Source organism: Solanum verrucosum, unplaced genomic scaffold (genome assembly GCF_900185275.1).
Source record: "Solanum verrucosum unplaced genomic scaffold, falcon-dt-bn FXZP01000229.1, whole genome shotgun sequence".
In the NCBI taxonomy this organism is placed as follows: Eukaryota; Viridiplantae; Streptophyta; class Magnoliopsida; order Solanales; family Solanaceae; genus Solanum; species Solanum verrucosum.
This window is the reverse complement of record NW_026020011.1, coordinates 2,209,584-2,234,283: the sequence shown is the minus strand read 5'-3', so window position 1 is coordinate 2,234,283 and position 24,700 is coordinate 2,209,584. Positions and strand designations below refer to the sequence as shown.

General features: G+C 29.2%; 3 protein-coding genes and 1 pseudogene across 5 annotated transcripts in view; all 4 read right to left on the bottom strand.

Moving 5' to 3' along the window:
• The window catches only part of LOC125820431 (SPX domain-containing membrane protein At4g22990-like), a 174,150-nt gene extending 159,498 nt beyond the window's left edge, over positions 1 to 14,652 (bottom strand). The window contains exon 1 of the mRNA XM_049499864.1: positions 14,643 to 14,652. The gene's annotated coding sequence lies outside the window, so the exon portion shown is untranslated. The remainder of the gene's footprint in view (positions 1 to 14,642) is intronic.
• LOC125820432 (uncharacterized) overlaps positions 1 to 24,700 on the bottom strand; it is a 430,223-nt gene that overhangs the window by 107,563 nt on the left and 297,960 nt on the right. The window lies entirely within an intron of this gene.
• LOC125820490 (uncharacterized) lies at positions 3,800 to 4,420 on the bottom strand (annotated as a pseudogene).
• LOC125820478 (protein LURP-one-related 4-like) lies at positions 11,206 to 12,091 on the bottom strand. Its single transcript, XM_049499916.1, has 3 exons — positions 11,840 to 12,091; positions 11,434 to 11,640; positions 11,206 to 11,340 (listed from the first exon to the last, which is right to left on the bottom strand). Exons 1-3 carry the CDS (start codon positions 12,089 to 12,091, stop codon positions 11,206 to 11,208), a joined length of 594 nt encoding a protein of 197 aa, XP_049355873.1.

Sequence of the window (24,700 nt, the reverse complement as noted above, 5' to 3'; positions counted from 1 at the left end):
ATAAGGAGTAATGAGTAATAATAATAATTGCAATGTTAGTCCTTCTAGGTAATGAGTAATAATAATAATTGCAATGTTAGTCCTTGGTGTTAGTCCTTCTATTAATGTACAATTCTTTTTGCACGTTGTACAACTAATTAATGCAGTCAAAAGTTAATGTACAAAATTGTATGCATGTTGTACAAGAGTATTAATGCAGTGTTGGTCCTTTCCAACTCTCACTTCTAAATAAGGATATTTATACTAATGAAATAGAATTCTTAGGAATGATTATTTCAAAAAAGATGTCATCTATATAGACAATTAAAAATTCTGGTATCAGAGCCATACTTTTTCCTGACGGGAGATATATTTATAAGGATTTCCTTCATAGATGAGATAGATTTATTACTATTGGACAATTGATTCCTTCTTTAAAAGTCGATTTAACTAATATTTGTATTCCTCCTAAATGAACATAATTCATTTTTTTTCTTTTCTTTTCTGGAATTTTTCTAAGAATTTGATCTATCATAGGTTTTGTTAACAGGTTTAGTTTATGTTTTTTTGTTGTTTGGGTAATTTCTAAGAATATGGTAGATTTACCAATACAGCTACAGACACAATAAGAATAACAGTTCCATGTTATATTACAAATCACGAAAGTGATGCCCCACAAATATTCCAAAGAAAAATGGATAAAATATTTTCAGAATTTTTTTTTTTAATTGTCTATATAGATGACATCCTAATATGTTCTAAAACATATGAGGAACATTTAAGACATCTGAAGGAATTTTCAGAAATTTGTTTAAAAAATGGAATTGTGTTAAGCCAGAAAAAAACTGACATCAATAAAAATGAAATAGAATTCTTAGGAATGATTATTTCAAAAAATGGAATTGAATTCCAATCACACATCTCAAAATAGATTATAGAATTTCCTGATAAATTAACAACAAAACAAGAAATACAACAGTTTTGTTGGTAATTGAGATATTTCTTTTAGATCTTGTTTTGCGTATACTCGATCTAAATATCCAAATTCAAATAATTGAGTTGTAAAGCCCGATGATATATATATATATATATATATAATCGCCTATGGTCTTTAATAATCATAAGAAGGCTACATGTTATCTCTAGGTTGGTTTGAATATGTGGTAACTCCAAGACCTTATTTTAAAAATTATGGTTTTGAAATTCAATAATTATTGGCTTCGATTTTTATTTTGACACACTAATATTTATGATAAAAATGCATGATTATTGAACACTCCAGTAAAGCATTTTATATTATTTCTTAAGAGACGTACACAATATCATACTAGACAAACAAAACTGAACTAAGGAAGTATCATTTATCCTCCAAAAAAAAAAAATGCAATGACCCCCTTGAAATTTATCCTTTCTCATAATAAATCTATCTTAATCCTTAACTTGGTTTTTCATAAGAACTTTGTGCAATTAAGAAGAAGAGTTACATGACTTCAAATAATTACTTACAATAAATTACTTAAAATTTATCCTTTCTCATTGTCTTTGAATTCAAATGCCGCAGCATTAATGATGTATCCTTCTGAAGAAAAAGAACAAAAATAGATTATATAATTCTACTGTTTTTACTTTCACATTACAATAACTTATATTTCTTCTTTTTTAAGAAGATCAAAAATTCAAAATCAATTCATTTAAATGGAGAAAAAAAATTAAGGTGTTATCATTTGTTTTGATTAAAAGTAGCATTTTAGACTTCCAAAATTATGGGTTAAAATCAATGTATTCGGTTAAACATTTCTATAGCAATATCATTGATTTTGAGATTTTACTAAATTAATCTTATTAATGATGTTTTGGAATTCTGAATTTGACTACTACTATTTTATCTAGTTATTTAATACTAAGAATATTATAAAAAAAGAAATACAATATAATTCTCTTGATTTAATTATTATTATTAAAGTATCAAAATAGTTTATCAAAATCTTTAGACCTATTATTGGTAATATTATAGACTCTATTTCTGTAAAGATGATTAGTTATTATATCATCAAAAAAGAAAAAGTTATTGTAGACAAGTAATTTTATAATAAAAAAAAAATTGTACTATTACGAAGATGATTGATGTTAACGTGATGATATAAAAATTATTTATATTAACGACATATTTTACTGATTAATCAATGAAAATCATGTCGATTAAAGAAAAAAACTTTGACTCAAGTTTAGAATGAAATCTATGGGGAATTCATTCATTCAAAAGATGTAACGTACAGATCAATCTTGTGTTTACATGCAAAAACTATGGAAGATGAAACACATAGAACAAAGTGGTTTATTTTAAAATTTTGATATACATGGAGCTCTCACCTTTTTGCTTTCTTAGTAATCGATTCAAACTGACTATCGGTTAGAAATTATAAAGAATGCTTACTATCTAAGTAACTCTCTTTTGTCATAGGTTCATTATAACCACTATTTTTTCTTTTCTTAGTTGACTTCAATTTTTTCGGACACCTTAACTAAAATTAGTACCTAAAAAAACATGATATTTGAACACTCCAATAAAGCTTTCAACAAGAAATAAGTGAGTAAAGTTTGCTAACTTAATTCATTATGTATAATCTCTTTGGCACGATAATTCACAGCTAAAAATAATTAATAATTTTATGATGCACCACGATAGGCAATGATACATAAGATCAAAAAACATTTTCATTTATCATCTGTTCAAAACTAAATACAATGATCCCTTCACAATTTATCAAGAAATCATGATATCTTATAATCATTTATAAATTAAACAGAAGAACATACTCTTATTAAATTTCTAATAACAAAGATTTCTCATAAAAATAAAAATCATCATCAACTAAAATCCATTGTTGGATTTTGGCTGTACTTGTGGGTCAGAATCCAATTTAGCTTTTCCCCAGCGAGTCTTGATCGTGGAGTTCTCCACTTTTGTCCCTTTTTTCCTCGATGCTACGGAGGACGAGGTGCTTCCCACCTCAAAAATTATAGGCAGAATATTATCAATCTCTTTAGTTTTGCCTTTAGCACGATAAATCATACCCCGAGTGAGAACACCAGAACTCTGCATCATTTTTGGTGCTGAAGAAGGCGGGGTAGAGATGGTTAATTTTGCTATCTTGAAATTGCGTGATCGAATCTGATTTATATTTGCCTTTTTCTTAGATGAACGAGTGTTTGCACAAGGCCCCAATTTGGTTTTGCCTTTTTTGGCACTGCAAGTAACAATGCTGTAGGACTCCATATTTTCCCTTTTCTTGAGAGCCATGGAGAAACAGAGCTTATAATTTTGATAATATATGTATGACTATTCACCAATAACCCTTTTATATATAGATATATATTGAAAAACTCTTTGAATTCAGATTATAATAACTTACATTTCTTCTTTTTTAAGAAGATGAAAAATTCAATGAATCCATTCAAATGGGGAAAAATATTAAATGTGTTGGTCTTTTGTTTGAGACTTTCAAAATTATTTAGTTAAAATCAATATACACGGTCTATAACAACATTATTGAATTCGAGAGGTTTTTGGTTGATATAATACTTTACATTTGTTTCATACTACACTAAAACCACTATAAATTAATACTCGGTAATTAATAATCTCTCTAAAATAATATTTTTCTTCGTTCCTGACTTGGGCGGGCCGATAGAAAAAATCATCAATTTCGATAAGATAATAAGATAATATATTTCCAGAAGGCCCCTATATAAATATATGGTCCCATTAATATCATAAATTAATAATTCTTTAAAAGTACAAATATATCTAAGACAATTTAGTGAAATATGATTCTATTGTGTTCTTTTTTTCTTAAAATTTAAATTTAGTTGAAGCTCATCTCTAACTTTTCTTATTGCATTTAAGAGCTCCGGTGTTGTCTTTTCGAACTGCACCATAAAATTGTAAAGAGTTCTAGATGCGATAAGTGTTTCCTTACGCGTAATTGGTTCCAAAGGTATAATATCACCTTCAACTTCATCATCAACAATGCTTTTTCCGATGGTATTCACTATTTCTTCTAAGTTCTGAACCTCTGAACATGTATCACTTTCACCCGGATAATCCAATAGGTTATTGACATCCATTTTACTGTGGTAACCAAGATCATTAATCATGACCTCAAGTTCATGAATTACGTTTCACAAGTAGGTTCATTCAAATTCTCTGAGATTGCATCCCCCGAACAAATTTTACAATGTCGAAAATAATTTGCTATTGTCTCTTGCTGAACATTTGTTGTCCAAACAGGGATTGCAAAATTGATAGCATCCAAAACATTAATCTTTGTTGGATCAGTTTGTCCCACTTCATAGCCTTTCAATATCCTACAATAAAATCTGTTCGATAATGCATCTTGAAAGCTCTTATTATCCTAGCATCACAAGGTTGAAATTAGTAAGATACAATGATTTTTATGTGAAATCAATAAATATGATGCATAAATTAGTAAGATACAATGATTTTGATATAATCAAAATTAACCTTCATTAAATCTCAAACCATTCTTTAAATTAATAAATATTAATTTATCGATTAAATAATATCCCTATAAAATAATAAAATTTCATGGTCCCACCTATATTAATTTATACAGGTTTTACGGTACTTGATGAAAAAATTAATTAGAGATGTATTTTACTAAATTAATCTTATTAATGATCTTTTGAAATTCTAAATTTGATTTTACTATACTTTATGCAGTTATTTGATACTAAGGATAGAGAGGAAAAAAATATAAAAAGTTATCTTTATTTCATAAATTGGACAAGTATTAACTATTTTTAGTATGGGGAAAAATAATATAAACGAAGGGAGTGCGTCTAAATCGATATTTGACATTTAAACAATATTTGACTGTTATAAATTAAAAAAATGTGTAAAATCTAATTTTTCATTTTCTTTAATATTATATAAAAAATGACATTTTCGAGAAATTTTCATTTTCACACACAAGAAATCTGAAAAGGTCATTTTCAAGAAATTTTCATTTTCACACGTAAGAGATCTGAAATGGACATTTCTTCTATTCAAATTGTGAGCAATAGATCTCATTTCCTTGTATTGTATCATTATTAAAGTATCAAAATATTAATTTGAGTTGTTTTGACCCTTTTTTCAAGTGTTTGATTATGTGATTATTGTCTGGTTGATTATGGAAAGTTGAAACACTATTTATTTGAAACAAAATCATCTATCATCTATCATCTATCATAAATTAAATACAATAACCCCCCTTATAAATTCACTCTCTTTCTTTCCAATTTTTTTGTCTGATTTTTATTTAACAAAGTTTAAAAAACAAAGAAGAATTTTGAATCATATGGTCATAACTCATAAATTAAATTAAGGAAGATATCCTTTAATCTCGTAATCTTAAATATGCCACGAATTTTTTTTTAATTAAGTAATTGGATGAGAAAACGCAAGTCTTGCTTCATATTTGTTAATTCATTTCTGACTCACACAACTAGCATCTTTCGTATCTTGTCAAAAAACGAAAAAGACATTCATTTTAAAATGGACTAAAAAAATACTAATATACAAATAAATTGAAACAAGAGTATGAAATTGACAAGAAGAGCAACATGACTGCAAAATAACAAAAACAGAGTATGCAAAATGTGGATTGACCCAAAACAGAGTAACAGAAAGATGAAGTTGAATCAAATCAAAGCTTTCAATTTTTCATTAACAGTAGTATTTTTTCGATTCCAATATGAATTTTACAGAAGATGAATGAAATTCAACAGAGAAAAGAATCAATTACATCAAACAATACTCCCAAAGAATCAAGATTGAATTGAGTGATATTTGCAGTGATATCAGGAGAAATTGACCTTTGTTTTAATGGTACCCTTCCCATTTCCCTCTTTCTTGGGCGTTTCAGACTCCATGCTAGCTTTGCCCCGGCGAGTCGAGCTAGAAGTGGGTGTTTTTCCTTCAGAAAGACTCGATTCAGAATCCATTTTGGCTTTGCCATGGCGGGTGAGAACACCGGAAGTTGGCTGCACATTTTCCCTTACTTCAGAGATGGTTAATTTCGAACTACTGTCGTCTTCTTCCTTAACTTTTCTTTTGGTGTCCATATTTTCCCTTTTCTTGGAATTGATTGATTCAATCTGATCAGAAGGCTCCAATTTCACTTTTCGAAGTTTCCCAGTAGAGCTTCCAGTAACAATGGCGTTCTTGGAATCAACTGATCCAATTTGGCCTGGAGAAGAAGGCTCTGATTTCACTGTTCGAAGTTGCCCAGTAGAGCTTTGAGTCTTGGAATCGACTGGTCCAATCTGGCCTAAAAAAGAAGGCTCCAATTTCACTGTTCGAAGTTTCCCAGTAGAGCGTTGAGTAACAATGGCGTTCTTGGAATCGACTGATCCAATTTGGACTGGAGAAGAAGGCTCCGATTTCACTGTTCGAAGTTGCCTAGTAGAGCTTTGAGTAACAATGGCGCTCTTGGAATCGACTGGCCCAATCTCACCTGAAGAAGAAGGCTCCAATTTCACTGTTCGAAGTTGCCTAGTAGAATTTCCAGTAACAATAGCGGCAGACTTCACATTTTCCCTTTTCTTGGAAGAACTGACTGAACCAATCTGATCAGTAGAAGTCTCCGATTTCACTTTTCGGCGCTTTCCAGTAGAGCTTTCTGTTACAGTGGCAGGAGACTCCACGTTTTCCGTTTTCACGGAATCCATGGAAAAAGATGCGCCACCGCCGCTATCAGAAGTGTTTGTTTCGGGTGAGTGAGGAGGACCAGGTTCAGCCTTCATTCTGAGAGAAGTTCTTCGATTAACAATGGCGGGTGACTTCTTCTTTTCCCTTTTCTTGGGAGCCATGGGAGAACAAAGCTTTCTTTTTTTCTTCTTTGTTGACAGTTATGGCGATTGACAGAAACAGAGCAAATTATAGTAGTTGGCTTTCAAGTTATATATTGCTTCACTTTTTGCGCCCAATTCAAAAGCCGCGCTTTACAAATGGATATAGTATAGGGGTATATTATGCGTTCAGGGCGATTTATGCTATTTACATAATATCGCTAATTTTATTTTATTTTATTTTATTAGAGTTCTGGGACAATTATATCGTAGATACATTTAAAGTTGTAATGTGCACTACTTTAATTGACGTGAGTAATTAACGTAACAATGTGATGAATTATATATTGATTTATTGTAGAATTGTAAATGAATTATCCCAAAAAAAATCAAAAAATAAAATTTGACGGTTTTTATCTACCCCATTGGCTTCATTTTTTTTTGTTTGTTTATTGGGGGTTGTGAATTGAAGTATCAAAGTTAGTCTATTGTTGTGGTGTATCAACATTCAAGTTCTGATATGACATTTCAAGATATGAAACGCAAAAGATAATAACACAAATTATGTAATTGATGGTATCATGATACCTTTCCAATATATGATTTATCATTATGATCTGATAGATGTTGTATTGTGATACTTTTTCAATCGATGTTGTATCATAATACCTTTTCAAATTCCGATCCATTACATAATGATACTTTTTCGATACATTACATAGTGATGCATTTTTAATTCATGATGGATAATGATACCTTTCCGATATATTACAAAATGATACATTTTCAATGCATAATGTATCATGATACCTTTTCGATACACGATGTATCATGTTACTATATTTACGTTAAAGAAATCACATACCTCTTTGATATTTTATGTTTGAACGACTTCACTTCAACAACAGTTTTGCCATTGAAAGAAGAAACACGTAGATACATTTATTGTTAATTAAAATCTTTACCTAATATGGATAAACAAAAATGCAAATTTAGGAAAATCTCTAATGAATTTGAAGAAATTTCATGCTAATGTCATGCACATATATACCTAATACCAGTCCATTGGACTCTACGACTAGTTTCTCAAAGTAATCAAAACATATACTAAGGGCCCGTTTGGCCACGCAATATGGTATCATGATATAATATCATCAGTGGCGGATCCAGGATTTCAAGGTTGTGGGTGCTCCCTTAGCTATAGTGGCGGATCGAGAATTTTGACTTAGGAGTTTCAAAATATAAAGAAGTAAAATCGTGTAGAAGTTAGGGAGTGTCAATTTATATATCTATATATATATATATATATATATATATATATATATATATATAGATATATTATTTTTAATTGTTTTTATCTAACTACACGTACAATATAATCTTCTGATAAAAAATTGTCGATCGACACCCCTCGAGTATATATGGCTCCGTTATTGCTTAGCTATCAATCACAAATATAAGTGCACAAATTTAACACTTGTTATAAAAAAGGACAATCATATTTAAGCACGATAATAAAAAAAAAATTAAAGAAGAAAAATTACAATAAAAATTATCTTGGATAAAAAAAAATGCTAGAAAAGGCCACTAGCGAAAGAGAAAAATTAATAATCTGCATGGGAGAAAAAAATATAATGAAGTCCAATTAGAATCAATAAGTAAGAGAAGAGCTAATTTTTAAACTAAAAATAATGCCTTTGGAGGAAATCGAACCTCTGGCAAGAAATAAAAAGAATGAAAGACCTCGAGCACCCACAATAAACCACCATGCAAATTAAGTCATTGTTCCTATGGGTGCTCTCTAATAAAATATATACAATTCTTCTTTCTTTCTATATAAATATATATAATTCGATACAAGGTTAATGGGTGCTCGAGCACCCATATAGGACCATGTAGGTCCGCCCCTGGATATCATGATATGGAATTATGAGATGAATTTAAAGTTTTGTTTGGACATGTGATTTAGAATTTTTGTGTCGTATATTTTCGCATAAACATAAGAATCTCAGAAGTTGTAAAACTATTAAAATAGCCCAATTGTTTATTCAATCTTACCAAATAAACAAAAATTTATAAAATCATATAATAAATTATTACAAAGCTATTCGTTCTCTACTTAAGTAATTGTTTCATCTAACTTTAATTCAATAAAAAAATGGAACATAAATTGTAGTATACTAGTCTTTAATATAATCCTCCTACATAGTAACAACAATTTCCTCACGTTGAACTTGCATTTCTCGATCATGTAACCGAGAAGACGAACCAATATTATTACTTTGAGTTGTAATAAATTAAAAACGGTAGAAGTAATAAATTAGGTGTTGGAGTAAATAAAGAGAACAAATTTATTACTCAACAATTGGTTGGTGTGAGTTAAAGTGACTATATGTTGGTGAGAATAATAAATTTTATGTCGGTGAGAATAATAAATTAAAAAAAGTAATGGTGTGATTATAAATTTTATTTACATATGAAATAAATGGTTAGTAGATATAAATGTGGGGTTGTTTTAACAAAAGTATAAACTTCTGGATCAATTTTTGTATTAAGAATATCTCAAATCATGATATGAAATTCTCATATCATGGTTTTTGGAGAATATGGAATCACATCTCATGATATGAAATCATGAGATGGAATCAGCATAAAATCTCATGTCTAAACGCTGATTCCATCTCACGATTTCATATCGTGATATGATATCGCATGGCCAAAAGCCTACTAAGTCTATAGTTTTGAGAGTCCTAAACTATATATCAAAGCCTCAACATCTCGGCTTCATATATTTCTCAAGACAAGTAATATCAAGAGCGTCGAGCATATAATTTTATGATAACGATGAATGGAAAAGTATAACATATTAAACCTTACATAGCTCGAATTTAAATTAATCAGATATCAATATAGATATCAAGTATAGACGGAAGTGTCGGAGTTTTAACTATTTGACTCCACATCTTGTTCAACATGATTAGTTGGCAATTTGAGTCAAATCCATTTTTTCAACAGAATTGTCTATATTATTTTTGTTTAGAACATATATATTGTCCGCATGGAATGCAATTTATTCGTGACAAATTTTTGGACCAACTTATATAAAATAAATACATTTCTGATTTGTTGATCTGTCACATGTGAATGATTAATTATGGCAAGTTGGCAATTTATTGTCATTAACCTTCCAATTTGCCTAACTCCATATTATTACATGAATCATGAACATACATACACACACACATATATAATGAGATTCTTTGGTGAGATTCATAGTTAGGACTAATATTTATTTGGAAGCAATAAGCGTCGTTAGATCAGTTAAAAGATAATTATAAATAAATTTTTATACAAATATTACTTAATTGATAACGTAAAAAATGGAAACAATTTTACGTAAACTAATATACATTGATATTTTGTATGTACTATCAATGCATGTAACTTAATCTCATTGAAAAGTATTTATATTTTCAATTTTTTTTAAAAAAATTATTTGTAAGAGCTTTCACCTTTTGCTCCCTTGGTGGGAACTATATAGTTAAAAGTGAGAATTGTTTTACCATATGATTAACTCCCTCAAAAATTCACTTGAGTATACGCTAATTTTTTTTGTTCCGTCTTGGAAAGTGTTTTCGTCTTGATCTTATACTCCATCCAATCACTTTTGCTCATCGCATTTTTTAAAAAACAAAAAAAGGAATAAAGAAAGTGAATATTTTATTATAATACATATGACTATTAGCATTTCAAAAAAAAGTTGAGAAAGAAATTTTTTTATCTTTCTCTTGATATGATAAAATATATATATTAGTATTATCATAAACAAGTAAAAGGGGAGCTCAATAGCTTATTGAAATAATATCGATGTTGCAATAAGGACCATTAATACACATATGTATGTACATATAAATCGCAGTCTCTCTTAATTAATTTTTCAACTTCTCTAGTCAGGTGGGTACTGATTGATTTTTCGACCAAATACCCCTAAAAACCGCGCATAAGGGTCTCCTCACATGCCACTCATGTTATTTGAGGTGGCCCAACCCAATATTTATTCACAAATCCAATAATTTACGCAATAATTAACGCTCAATCTTTTACAATCAACAGGCGTTGCTATTTTCGATCCAATAATTATTGAACCTAAACAAAATTTCCCTTGTTATTTTTTGTATTTTGAATGAACACATAAATTTTTAAAAAAAAGTTAAAAAGGAATATATGCTTTCAATTCAGGCAAAAACAATTGCTCATTTAATAAAAAGTTTCATGTTATATACGCTTTTCTTTTTATCAAGTCTTATGAAATGTGAATTCAAATTGAATTTCAATACGATATCAAACATCTGGCAGAAAAAAATTGAATATTTACAACCTGTGTCGAGTTAAACCATAAACAGTCACAAGAGCCATGACAAGTGAATGATCAACATGAGGCTCCACCACTAGACTTAATACATCATCCCCAAACTTAACTGCTGATGATGATTGCTTTTGTTTAACCTGAAATAAATAAATATATAAAATCAAAAGTTAAATATACTATACTTATATATTACTGTAATAAATTACACAAAATAAAATAAAGTAACAAACCTCAGCAATAAGTCTGTTTTCTGTGTTGATAATCTTGAAGCCTAATTTGCCTCTTAAAGCAATAATCCTATAGTTGTTTGTATCACATCCAAAAATAATATCATAATTTAAGTCTCCTGTGAATAAATTGCCAATTTTTTTCACTTGAAAATATGGTGTCTCCTCATCCATCTTATAGCCATTCCAATATCCAAAAAGTGTCAATTTCTGAAAAAATAAAAATTAAAAGTCATTCAATTAATAAGCAAAAAAAAAAATCATTCATGAAAAAGACTCCGACCACACATGATAGGGCGTGCTGAAATAAATAATTAAATAAATAAAAGTGTACGTAATCTCTTGGCATGAACTTAAGTTTATAAATGAGATTATCACAAGTTCATCATAGTGATTTTCATCATCTTACCTTTTTACTAAGAGAAAAGAGAATTGTTCCATGAAGATCCATGAGATGAACTTGTTTGCTACATTTTTTGCTATAATTGTCAATTCTATAAACAAGTTGACCTTTTGAGTCAAAAACAGCGCATCCATTTCCATGGAATACTAGTGATTTCATCCATAAAGTAAATGTTTCTCTTTTTGTTGTAACATATTTACTTATACAAATTGAAGAACAAGAAGAAGATGATGATGTTTGAGGATAAATTCTTGCCATTGGGAAAGTTTTAGAGAGAGTACAAATTGAGTTTGTGATAGAAGATACCTTTAAACAGACTTAAATATATATATATATAGTGAGTATTTCAAGAAAAGTTGTTGAAAAAGTACCACTAAAGATAATTAAACTAATTATTGGTATGGCCCACTTAAAGTGAATAATGTCAAGGGTTTTATTTTTTAAAAATAAAATAAAATTGGGGTATAGGATTATAAGGTGGGAAATCAAAACCTTAATGTAAAAGCTCAGAAATAACACAAGGATTTAATGAGATTCGATTATTCCTAAATTCCAAGCAAAAGTAGAGAGAGTTTTCTACTGTAAAAGAAAAAAGAGAAGTTTACAATGCTTTAGAATTTCCAACTAAATACCTATATATAGATTTCAAGTAGTTTCAAATCTATATGAAAAATATTTTCCCAATCTCGTAAGGAGAATGTATTCCTTTTCCAAATCTATTAGGACAAACAGTTTCCTAAACCAGCAGGAGTTATGAGTTTCCTAAAATATATAAGAAAAATTTAAAACATAATTAACAAATAATTTTTCACTATTTTCCACTCTAGAAAATAATAACAAAATCTTTATTAATTACAGTATGAAATCCTTTTTAATTTAAAACAAGAAAATCATAAATAAACATGCATGAATAAAATAAACTCACAAAAATGATTTTCTATAACTATGAATTATTATTTTCAACACTCTAAATAATTAGTTTCTTTATTGATTTGTGAAAAGTCCACAAACTAAAACCAAACCTTTTCTTTATAATAATAATAATAATAATTAAAACTCTCCATCTTCTTTCTTTGATGAATTAATTATTAGTATTATTATTACGTATTTCTTTGTTCAATAATGGTGGCCGCCTAGAAAGATAATGGAAAAAGATTGTAGTGTTCACGTTTAATAAAAGCATACATTTATTTATTATATTTGGGGAAATTAATGGTTTATTTTGTCATTCATTATGTTGGCCATTAAGGTTTCGAGACAATATTAATTATTGTTAAATATACGATATTTAAATAAAAACCCACGCCCAATTTTATTTTTTTTATATAGTTTATCTTTTGATAGTACTCTTTTGGTTGTTACTAATGGTGAATTTTTTTTTAGGGAAGTGTAGTCATTCAATGATAATATATAGTTTTAAAAGCGTTCATGTCCCAATAAAAAGAAACATTTATTTGTTGCTTTATCACCTTGTCCATTATTTTAGGAAATTATTTAATCTATTGTGGTACGAATTAGGGCAAGGCAAGACAGGACGATATAGCCACTTAATTAACCGGATATATTACTAACACATTTTTGTTGGATTATTAGACTAATTCAACTTAAATGTTCATGACAAAAAATTGAAAATAATGTTAAAATGAATAAATAGTAAGAAGTATTAATTTTGATAGCAAAAAATAAAAGAATATGTAAATAGGTTCTAAACAAGACAAGACTGAATCTAAACTGGATTGAGCACACTAGAAAACAAGATTAGTGGCAGCTAAGATTTTGTAGTTAAATAACAAAAAATTGATGTTGATTCCATTTAGATACGGCTCATGCGACGAATTATAAGAAATCGAATCAGTGACGAATGATAATAAATTTCATAACCCGCAAAAAAAAAAAAAAAAGGATTATATCAATCCCTAGTTACACTTCCATGACCTATATGGCTATATAAATTTTCAACATAGATCCAAATTCCAATAATTTCACACTTCATCAAACCCAATTTTGGAAAACCTAGCTATGGGTTATTACTTTTTTTTCCTTAGAAAAGGAAAGCGATTGCATAAAAAGGTTATGGTTACACACGTGAGAAAATATTACAGCTTTATAATAAACATCACGTAGTATAATCTATTTATTTTTTTAGGTTGGATAGTCATACAATTCAATAAGAAATATATTTGCCCGTCAGTTCGACCTAATTAACGGAGTTGAAAGTTAGAAAAATAAGTTGTCCGATTTGAAAAATGAAGAAATTTCTAGCGAGGAGTATATTTTCCTTAAATGAATCTTATATGATTCGATTTATTAAGGTTTTGTGAGTTGGATCTTGAAAATTTGGTTGCCCCAATGAAGGGGTGTGAGAGATTAACTATGGATATTTCAGGACAGAAATAGAGGTAGGCCGAAGAAATATGGAGGGGAGATAATTAGACAGGACATGATGCAGTTTCAGCTTATCGAAGATATTATCTAAATATGAGATTGTAGAGGACACGAATTAGGCTGAGTAGATCATGTGATACTGCTTATCCTTTAACTAATACCCTATTAGTAGTCGTAGCATTAGTACTCATGTAGTTTCTTACACTAGATTTTTGTTACTATATATCGCTTCTTTTACTTTGATTGTCGTATTTTTTTGTTGAAGTTAATGTTTGGACATGTTTTCTATACATAGTATTTTATCATAATTTCTTCATTTTTGTTATTTTCTTTTTCGAACTGCTTTGAACTGTTTTTTCCCTCAACCCAAGGATCTATTGAAAGTAACCTTTCTATCTTCTTGGTCTGCATACACATACCTTTCCCAAATCACACTTTGTAGAATTACATCAATTATATTATTATTGTTATTGTTGTGCATTTCACTTTGAAGTTTTACACTTTGTTTTGTCATTCATTATGTTTGTCCCTATCAGTGTTATGGTTGGGAGACATTATTTTTTCAATAGCTAGCCCCACTTTTTTTCACTTTTGTGCAGCAGAATTGATTTATAGTTTATAACTTTTGGTTTGTTTTTATTAGTGTAATATATATAATAGACTAAAAGCTCCTTTTAGGGGTTTTTCGGTTATTTAGAGCGTGTGATAAAATATCGAGTAATTTTTATCAATTCAAACTCTACAAACGATTTATGGAGTTCAAACGATCCGGTAAAATTTTCTGCATCTTTTTTTTTTTTTGTATTTTCACTAGGTGTATTTTTTCCAAAAAAATTATTAAAAAGGGGCAAACACTAAATAGATTTGAAATGCTACCCAATCACGTCTCACCTCGTATGGGGCGTGAAATTCTTGTTTTGCCATAAATTTTAAAGTTGAAATTTAAAAATTTGAGTTTTGAAGTACTGATTTTTAGAATTTAAAGTTGTATTTAGACATGTATTTTATTACTTGAAAAGGGGTTTGGACTAGTTTTTTAAACTTGAAAAAGAATTAAAGATAGATTTTCAAAATGAGATCCTAATTCTATGATCAAACACAAGATTAATTGTTACTTCTTGATCTTCTTAATCTTTGATAAAAAATCTAAAAAGGATTTACATTTAATTAGAAAATACTGAGGAGCCACTTAAGTGATTATTATTTGAACATAAGTAATAAATAAATAAATACTGGTGTCATCATCTTAGTCCTCACCACAAAATCATTCTTTCACATCTCCAATTTGTATCGAAGAATATTTTCTCCTTTTTTTTTATTTTCTCATCTTTGCTTAAACATTTCACAAAGTATATGAAAAAGTTGTTTGATGGGTTGTTCTGAATAGAGATGGGATTGAAAGAAAAAAGAGAGATTTTTTTTTATATAATCTAAGAAAGTAAGAAAAAAATTGGTGATTTTTTGAATAGAGAAAGAATAAGATAAACTTTCGATATGATCTTATGTGGTGAAAGTTATGTTTTATGGAGTAAGAGTAGAGATAAGGACAAAAAAAGAGATTTGTTTTAAGATTTCCATATAATTTTCATACATTGGCTCACTTTTAACAACTAGTTTTGATACACGTGTGTTGCACCTGAATGGCAAACTATATAGTGCACTATTTTTTAAAAATAATGTGCCTTCATGTTTACACCGTTTTTACTCTAATTTTTCTTCAATTGACTTTTCGGGAAGATTAGTAGCAATTCTCTGAGACCTTCTAATTCTTCTTTCCACCAATAGATATTACTCCCTCCATCCCATTTTATGTGAGGTAGTTTGACTCGGCATGGAGTTTAAGAAAGAAAGGAAGACTTTTAACACTTGTGATCCAAAATGAATGATAGAAATTTGTGTGACTGTAAATCATTTCATTAAGGATAAAATAGACATTTTATAGTGAAATTGTTACTTAATATAGAAATGTGTCATTTTTTTTGGGACTGACTAAAAAGCAAAGTAAGTCACACAAATTGGACCAGAGGGAGTAGTAGATTTGATAGCAAGAGCTTTTGTTTTCTCTCTTTAACCTCCTCAATCACCTTTCAAGTTTTGTATATCAATTTCACATATTCGTACTTTTACATCATTTTTTTGTGTGCTCATAATTTTATCATCATAATAGGTAGATTTTTTTTTTATTCTGATCATTCATACAAAGGATTTGATCATGTGAAATTTTACGATGATATCATTCATCGCCTTCAAAAAGTGGATAATGTTCATAAAGTAAATCATTCACTACTTTAAAATTATTTTGATAAATAGAGGTTCAAGAATCTAAGAAGAAAATAAAATAAAAGTAAGAAAAAAGGGATATTTTTTCCCGATACAATCTAAGTATATGAGAAGGTTATTCATGGATTGGGCTGAATAGAGATGGAATTGAGAGAAAAAACAAAGAAAATTTTTCGATATAATATAAGAAAGTTAAAGGATTATTTTGCGGAGTTAATGAATTGAGATAGAATAAGATAAAAAAAAAATTTGATACGATCTAAGGTGGTGAAAGTTATATTTTATAGAGTGAGAGTAGAGTTAAAAAAAAATGTTTTTAGATTTCGATATAACTTGAAAAAGTAAAAGAGTTGCTTTTATGGAGTTTTTGAATAGAGATAGAATAAGACGAAAATAATTTGATACCATCTAAGGTTGAGATTGAGAGAAAAGATAGAGAAAAGTTTTCGATATAATCTAAGAAAGTAAGGAAAAAAGTTGTTTAATTTTTTAATAGAGATAGATTAAGATAATTTTTTTTTTTTGATATGATCTAATGTGGTGGAAGTTATGTTTTATGGAGTGAGAGTAGAGATCAGGACAAAAAAAAAAACGATTTGTTTTAAGATTTCAATATAAGTTTCATACATTGGCTAACTTTTACCAACTAGTCTTGAAACAGATGTGTTGTACCTGAATGTCAAACTATATAACACACTATTTTTTAAAATAATATCCCTTCGCGTTTGCATTGTTTTTGCTATAATTTTTCTCTAATTGACTCTAGGAGAGGAATAGTAGAAATTCTTCGAGACCTTCTAATTCTTCTTTCCACTAATAGTTAGTAGTAGATTTGATAGCAAGAGCGTCTGTTTTTCTCTTTCTAACCTCCTCAATCACCTTTCGACTTCTATATATCAATTTCACATATTCGTACTTTTACTCATTTTTTGTGTGCTCGTTGTTTTATCATCATCATTAGTAGAAATTTCTTTTGATTCTAATAATTCATACAAAGGATTTGATCACTTGAAATTTGACAATGATATCATTCATCGCCTTTAAAAAGTGGATCAAGTTCATAAAATATACATCTACTACTTTAAAATTATTTTGATAGATAGAAGATCAAGAATCTAAGAAGAAAATAAAATAAAAGTAAGAAAAAGAGGATTTTTTTTTCAATTCAATCTAAGTATATGAGAAAGTTGTTTGTTGGGTTGTGTTGAATAGAGATGGGATTGAGAGAAAAAAGAGAGAATTTTTCGATATAATCTAACAAAGTAAAGGAGTTTTTTTGCGGAGTTTCTGAATTGAGATAGATAAGATGAAAAACTTTGATACGATCTAAGGTGGTGAAAGTTATGTTTTATAGAGTAAGAGTAGAGATAAAAATTTAAAAAAATGATTGTTTTTAGATTTCGATAGAACTTGAGAAATTAAAGAGTTATTTTACGAAATTTTTGAATAGAGATAGAATAAGATGAAAATTGATACCATCTAAGATAGAGATTGAAAGAAAATATAGAGAAAAGTTTTGATATAATCTAAGAAAGTAAGAAAAAAATTATGAGTTTTTGAATAGAAATAGAATAAGATTAATTTTTTTTGATATGATCTTATTGGTGAAAGTTATGTTTTATGAAGTGAGAGTAGATATAAGGACAAAAAAAAGAGATTTGCGTAAAATTTCCATACATTGACTCACTTTTAACAACTAGTTTTGACACACGTGTATTGCACCTAAATGTCAAACAATATAGTGCAACTGTGCAATATATTTAAAAAAATAATGTCCCTTCGCGTTTGCACCATTTTTAATCAATTTTTTCTCTAATTGACTTTTGGGTAGGATTAGTAGCAATTCTCCGAGACCTTCTAAATCTTCTATCCACCAATAGTTATTTCTCCCTCCGTCCCATTTTATATGAGGTACTTTGACTCGGCACGAAGTTTAAGAAAGAAAGGAAGACTTTTAAAATTTGTGGTCCAAAATGAATGATAGAAATTTGTGTGGCTGTAAATCATTTCATTAAGGATAAAATAGATATTTTATACTTAGATTGTTACTTTATATAAAAATGTGTCATTCTTTTTTAGACGGACTAAAAAGGAAAGTGAGTCATATAAATTGGGACAAAGGAAGTAGTGGATTTGATAGCAAAAACTTCTTTTCTCTCGCTCTAAGCTCCTCAATCACCTTTTGAGTTCCGTATGTCAATTGTTCGTACTTTTACATCATTTTTTTGTGTGCTCATTGTTTTATCATCATCATTAGTAGTTTTTTTTTTGAAATAATTTGAACACTTGAAATTTTTCGATGAATCATTCATCACCTTCAAAAAGTGGATAACATTCATAAAATAAATCATCCACTACTTTAAAATTATTTTGATAAATTGAAGATCAAGAATCTAAGAAGAAAATAAAATAAAAGTAAGAAAAAGAGGGTTTCCGATACAATCTAAGTATATGAGAAAGTTGTTTGACAGGTTGTGTTGAATAGAGATGGAATTGAGAGAAAAAATAGAGAATTTTATTTTGATATAATCTATAAGAAAGTTGGAGAGTTGTTTTGCGGAGTTTCTGAATTGAGATAAAATAAGATGAAAAAACTTTGATACGATATAAAGTGATGAAAGTTATGTTTTATAGAGTGAGTAGAGATAAAAAATAAAAAAAAAGAATTATTTTACATTTCGATATAACATGAGAAAGTAAAAGAGTTGTTTTTACGGAGCTTTTAAATAGAGATAGATTAAGATTAAAAACATTTAATACCATTTATGGTTGAGATTAAGAGAAAAGATAGAGAAAAGTTTTCGATATAATCTAACAATGTAAGAAAAAAATTGTTGAAGTTTTTAATAAAGATAGATTAAGATAAAAAAAATAAAATTGTTATGATCTAATATGGTAAAAGTTATGTTTTATGGAGTGAGATAGAGATAACGATAAAAAAAAAAAAAAAATTTGTTTTAAGATTTCAAAATATTATCCATACGTTGGCTCACTTTTACCAACTAGTTTTGACATGCGTGCATTGCACCTGAATGCCAAACTATATAGTGCACTACTTTTTTAAAATAATGTCCCTTTACGTTTGCATCGTTTTTACTCTATTTTTTCTCTAATTGACTTTTGAGGAGGATTAGTAGCAATTCTCTGAGATCTTCTAATTTATTCTTTCCACCTGTAGTTATTAGTAGATTTTATAGCAAAAGTTTCTGTTTTTCTCTTTCTGACCTCTTCAATCACCTTTTGAGTTATATATATCAATTTCACATGTTTCTACTTTGACATCATTTTCTTGTGTGCTCATTGTTTTATCATTATCGTTAGTAGATTTTTTTTAAAATTCTAATCATTCATATAAAGGATTTGATCACTTGAAAGTTTACGCTGATTTTATTTATTGCCTTCAAAAAGTGGATCAAGTTCATAAAATATATTATCCACCGCTTTAAAATTATTTTGATAGATTGAAGATCAAGAATCTAAGAAGAAAATAAATAAAAGTAAGAAAAAGAAAAAAAAAATCTGATACAATATAAGTATATGAGAAGGTTGTTTGATGGATTGTGCTGAATAGAGATGAAATTGCGAGAAAAAATAGAGAAACTTTTCGATATAATCTAAGAGAGTAAGAGAGTTGTTTTGTGGATAGAAATAAAATAAGATGAAAAAACTTTGATACGATCTAAGGTGCTGAAAGTTATATTTTATAGAGTGAGAGTAGAGATAAAAAAAAATTGTATTTTAGATTTCGGTATTATATGAGAAAGTAAAATCGTTATTTTTACTAAGAGATAAAATAAGATGAAATTTTCTTGATACCATCTAAAGTAGAGATTGAGAGAAAAGAGAAAAAAAGTTTTCAATATAATCTAAGAAAGTAGGAAAAAAAATTGCCGAGTTTTTGAATAGAGACATAATAAGATGAAAAAATCTTCGATATGATCTAATGTGGTGAAAATTATGTTTTATGGAGTGAGAATAAAAATAAGGACAAAAAAAAGAGAGATTTGTTTATAGATTTCAATATAATTTGAGAAAGTAAGATGAATTTTTTTTATTTGATTTGTGGTAGAGATTGAGAAAAAAAAGAGAATTTTTTTCGATATAACCTAAGAAAGTAAGAGAATTGTTTTGTGTAGTTTCTAAATAGAGATGGAATAAGATGACTTTTTCCGATATGATCTAAGGTAAATATTGAAAAAAAATAAAAATTTGATATAATGTAAAAAAGTAAGAAAGCTATTTTGCAGAACTTCGATATAGAGATAGAATAAGATGAAAAAACTTTAATTCGATCTAACGAGGTGAAAGTTATGTTTTATGGAGTGAGAGTATATATATATATATATATTTCTCACCATGATATCATTGGCTTCAAGCCTCCAAAAATAAATAGTTTCTTTCAAAACAGTATTCTTTGACCTAACTTTAAATTTGCCCCGCCCCGCATAGCATTAAATCCACCCGCCCGCATCCGTCCCGCCCCATTGTCATCCCTAATAATCTTTGACCATATTTAATCGATTAAGCAAATTATTTTTAATATGGTGTCCTTAGGCTAGTAAGTCATTCTCAACAGATTGTTTCCAAAACCATGCCTTTAGGCTAATATTGTCTCCAATGAGAAGATTTCTTTTAAAACCATCCTTTTACACTACTTTTTCTATCACTTTCAATGAAAAATTTATGTTATTGTCACGCTCCGAACCTACACCCTGGACGTGGTCGGCACTCGAGAACCATTGTTGGTCCCAAGCGAACCCTTGGCCTGGCTTACTTACTCAACGGAAGACTTAGACATAGATAACTCAACATGTCTCAAACTGAACTCATAATATTTTAAAAATAAACATTTAACTTAGCCAAAATGGCAACTTAAATCTGAACATAAGCCAATAACAAAATGATGACGAATGAACTAACATCTGACTAACTATCTATGAGGCCTCTAAAACAACTGAGATGGATGTCGGGACAGGCCCACGACATCCTAATGAACTAAAATGATAAAGTAATGAAAAAAAAGGGGATCCTCCGAAATGCAAGGAGGCTCACCAACAACTCTGAAGCTCAACTGGATCAACAATGCGCTGGATGTTAATCCTGGTTACCTGCGTCTACATCATAAGACAATGCAGGCCAACTGGCATCAGTACATTGAATGTATGAGTATGCGAGTTGGAATGCTAAACACAACTTAAGCTTGAAAAGAATCTAAAAGGAACTGAAGAACTTACTTGGCTCAACTCAACTCAACATAACTGAACTCACTTCAATGTAAAGCAGTTTAAAAACAAGTGCAATATAAGAAAAAGTTGTTTAAAACATGATGTCAACTCTGTATATTTAGAAATACAATAATAACTCTGTATGTATGCAAAGATACAATATGAACTCTGTTTGTATATAAAAATACCAAATAATGTTGTGGGAGTTTCTCTAACCGACAACCATTACTTAAGAGCTATAGTAATGATACAACATTTTACCTCACGCTGCCAAGGACCGTCCTATACCTTGCCGGGGGTATAGAACCTAACTCACTAAGTGGATCCACTAGTCTATGCTAAAAGCATCTTAAGGAGTCATCTAAAAAGTATGATCCTTTACTACCCATGATGGCTACATGGTTTATGGAGACTTAAGTTAATATGAACTCGCATTCCCATATCGGTGCTCAATACTACTCCCAAAATATACTTAGCTCATATGTTTTTAAAACAAACTTCTTTCTTTGGTTTGAGATAATTACTCAAAACTTAGCTTAAAAGTTCTCTTGGAATCGATGTTCCCTTTTCTTGCTCAAATGTGAAAACATTTATAAACTCTTTGGGAATACTTAGTTCCCTTATAGCTTTTTGAGAAATGAACTCAACTGTTTACTCTTTGCTTAACTTGTAACTTAAGTCTTAAAACAAAGTTAAAACGTTTGCTAAAGACTTTTGAAAACTTTAAAAACTTTGCTTTGACTTGCCTCTTAACTTCTAGACTTGACTCTTAACTACTCTTGACTTTAATCCTAACTTTCCTTAAATTGGATTATGGATTCAAGGTTCATGATCTCACGTTTATGGATGATTTTATGATGTTTATATGTACCTTAAAGTGTTGGAATCAACTAGAAAACATAAGTACATTGCCAAGGAACAAGTACGAAAAGATGGGGGAAGAATGAGAAGAACTGGCGTCCCTGGCGCTCTGAGAGGCTCGGGGAGCCAACCCTTGAGATTCAGAGACCAAGTTGGGACGCTCTGGCTGGCGCGGCTCCCCAGAGCTCAACATTCAGAGACCCCTTTTTGGGGATCTGAGAGGCGCGACACGCCAGGACCCTCACCAGGTGTTCCCCGACTTTTTCTTCTTCGTTTTTCAACTCTAAACCCTCCCAATCAACTTAGTTCTTTCCTCAAACACTTAGAATTGATTATATCCTCAATATATACCGGATTCAACTCGAAATTACACCCGAAAACATGAATCAAACATCAAGCAAACCTCAACAACACAACCCACAAGAATTCAAACGAAATTCATCAAGAACTCAAATGATTTACTTTCAAATCAATATAGCCTTGCTGAATTGAATCATGTTTGGCGCGTGGGTGAACTAACCCAACGCTATGTGATATCACATACCTTTTTAGGGATCACCCCCGACGAAATCCACAAGCTATCCTTGACGAAATCGACGAATCTTGAACGTTCTTCTCCTTTCTCCTCTTTTCTCCTCTTCTCCAAGCCCTAGCGTGAAATTCACTTTTCTAAAACTGACTAAAATCTGACTTTACCCCAATTAAACTCCTAAAAATGAATTAGAATAATTAGGTAAGGAAAAGACTAAATTACCTTTCCAAAATCCGGATTAGACCCAACTTCCAAAGGGCATAACTTACTCATACAAACTCGGAATCGCGTAAACTCGGCGGCGTTGGAAAGATAATTCCAAGAGCTTTCCAACCATATCTGGAATTACACCTAACTCATCATGAGCTAGGATTTATGGCCGTTTGAAGTTGACCAAAACTCAACTTTTCCTAACTTAAACAAATTTTCCAAATTTTCATTCTTTCCAATAACGACTATTTCCAATTATAAGCTTCTTCCTAATTATTTCAAATTGCGAGATGTTACAATTATAAAATATGATTTTTCACCGAACCAATTCATTACTAAACAGCTAAAAACACATAGTGAGAAACAACAAAATATCAGTACACAAATAATGTAAATCAATAACACACTCCAAAGAATCAATCTCAAGTGTATGTGAATTGAGTTGACTTTCTATAATACTTAATTTTCATTTGTTTTTTGTTCAATCGTTTTTCACGTTGTTTTGTGTTCACAACACGATTTTTTCGTGAGTTTGGCAATATCATAAGTTTTTATGGATCCGGCTCCTCTCCATTTCTCTTCTCTTTATTTTTTCCAAGTTTTTGCTTGGATGTGAGATACATGACATAGATAAAAATCAATGGCTAAGATTTAATAGATTAAAATAATATTTTAATTATGATTTAGATAATTAATATTACATAAGAAAAATAATAATACCATAATCATAAGTCATAACAATATAATATCTTGTCTATAAATATATTATTTATTTTTCTTACTAGTATTATCTTCTGTTTTTGTCCATAAACATGATATAGATAAAAATCAATGGCTAAAATTTAATAGATTAAAATAATATTTTAATTATGATTTAGATAATTAATATTACATAAGAAAAATAATAATACCATAATCATAAGTCATAACAATATAATATCCTGTCTATAAATATATTATTTATTTTTCTTACTAGTATTATCTTCTGTTTTTGTCCATAAATATATTATAAAATAATTTCTCTTTTTCTAATTATTTTTTCCCTGCGAGTATTTTCTCTATTAATTATATGTAAACTAATTTCAAAGAGAAAGTTCAAAATTGCTTTCTTAGACTTACTCTTTTTTAAAATAAAACAAAACAAACGGAAGATAAATACTCGTAGGAATTTTTTTTAGAAAAGAGAACAGTTTTTATAATAAATTTATGGACAAAATATTATATTGTTATGACTTATGATTATGGTATTATTATTTTTCTTATGTAATATTAATTATCTAAATCATAATTAGAATATTATTTTAATCTATTAAATATTAGCCATTGATTTTTATCTATGCCATGTGTCTCACATCCAAGCAAGAACTTGGAGAA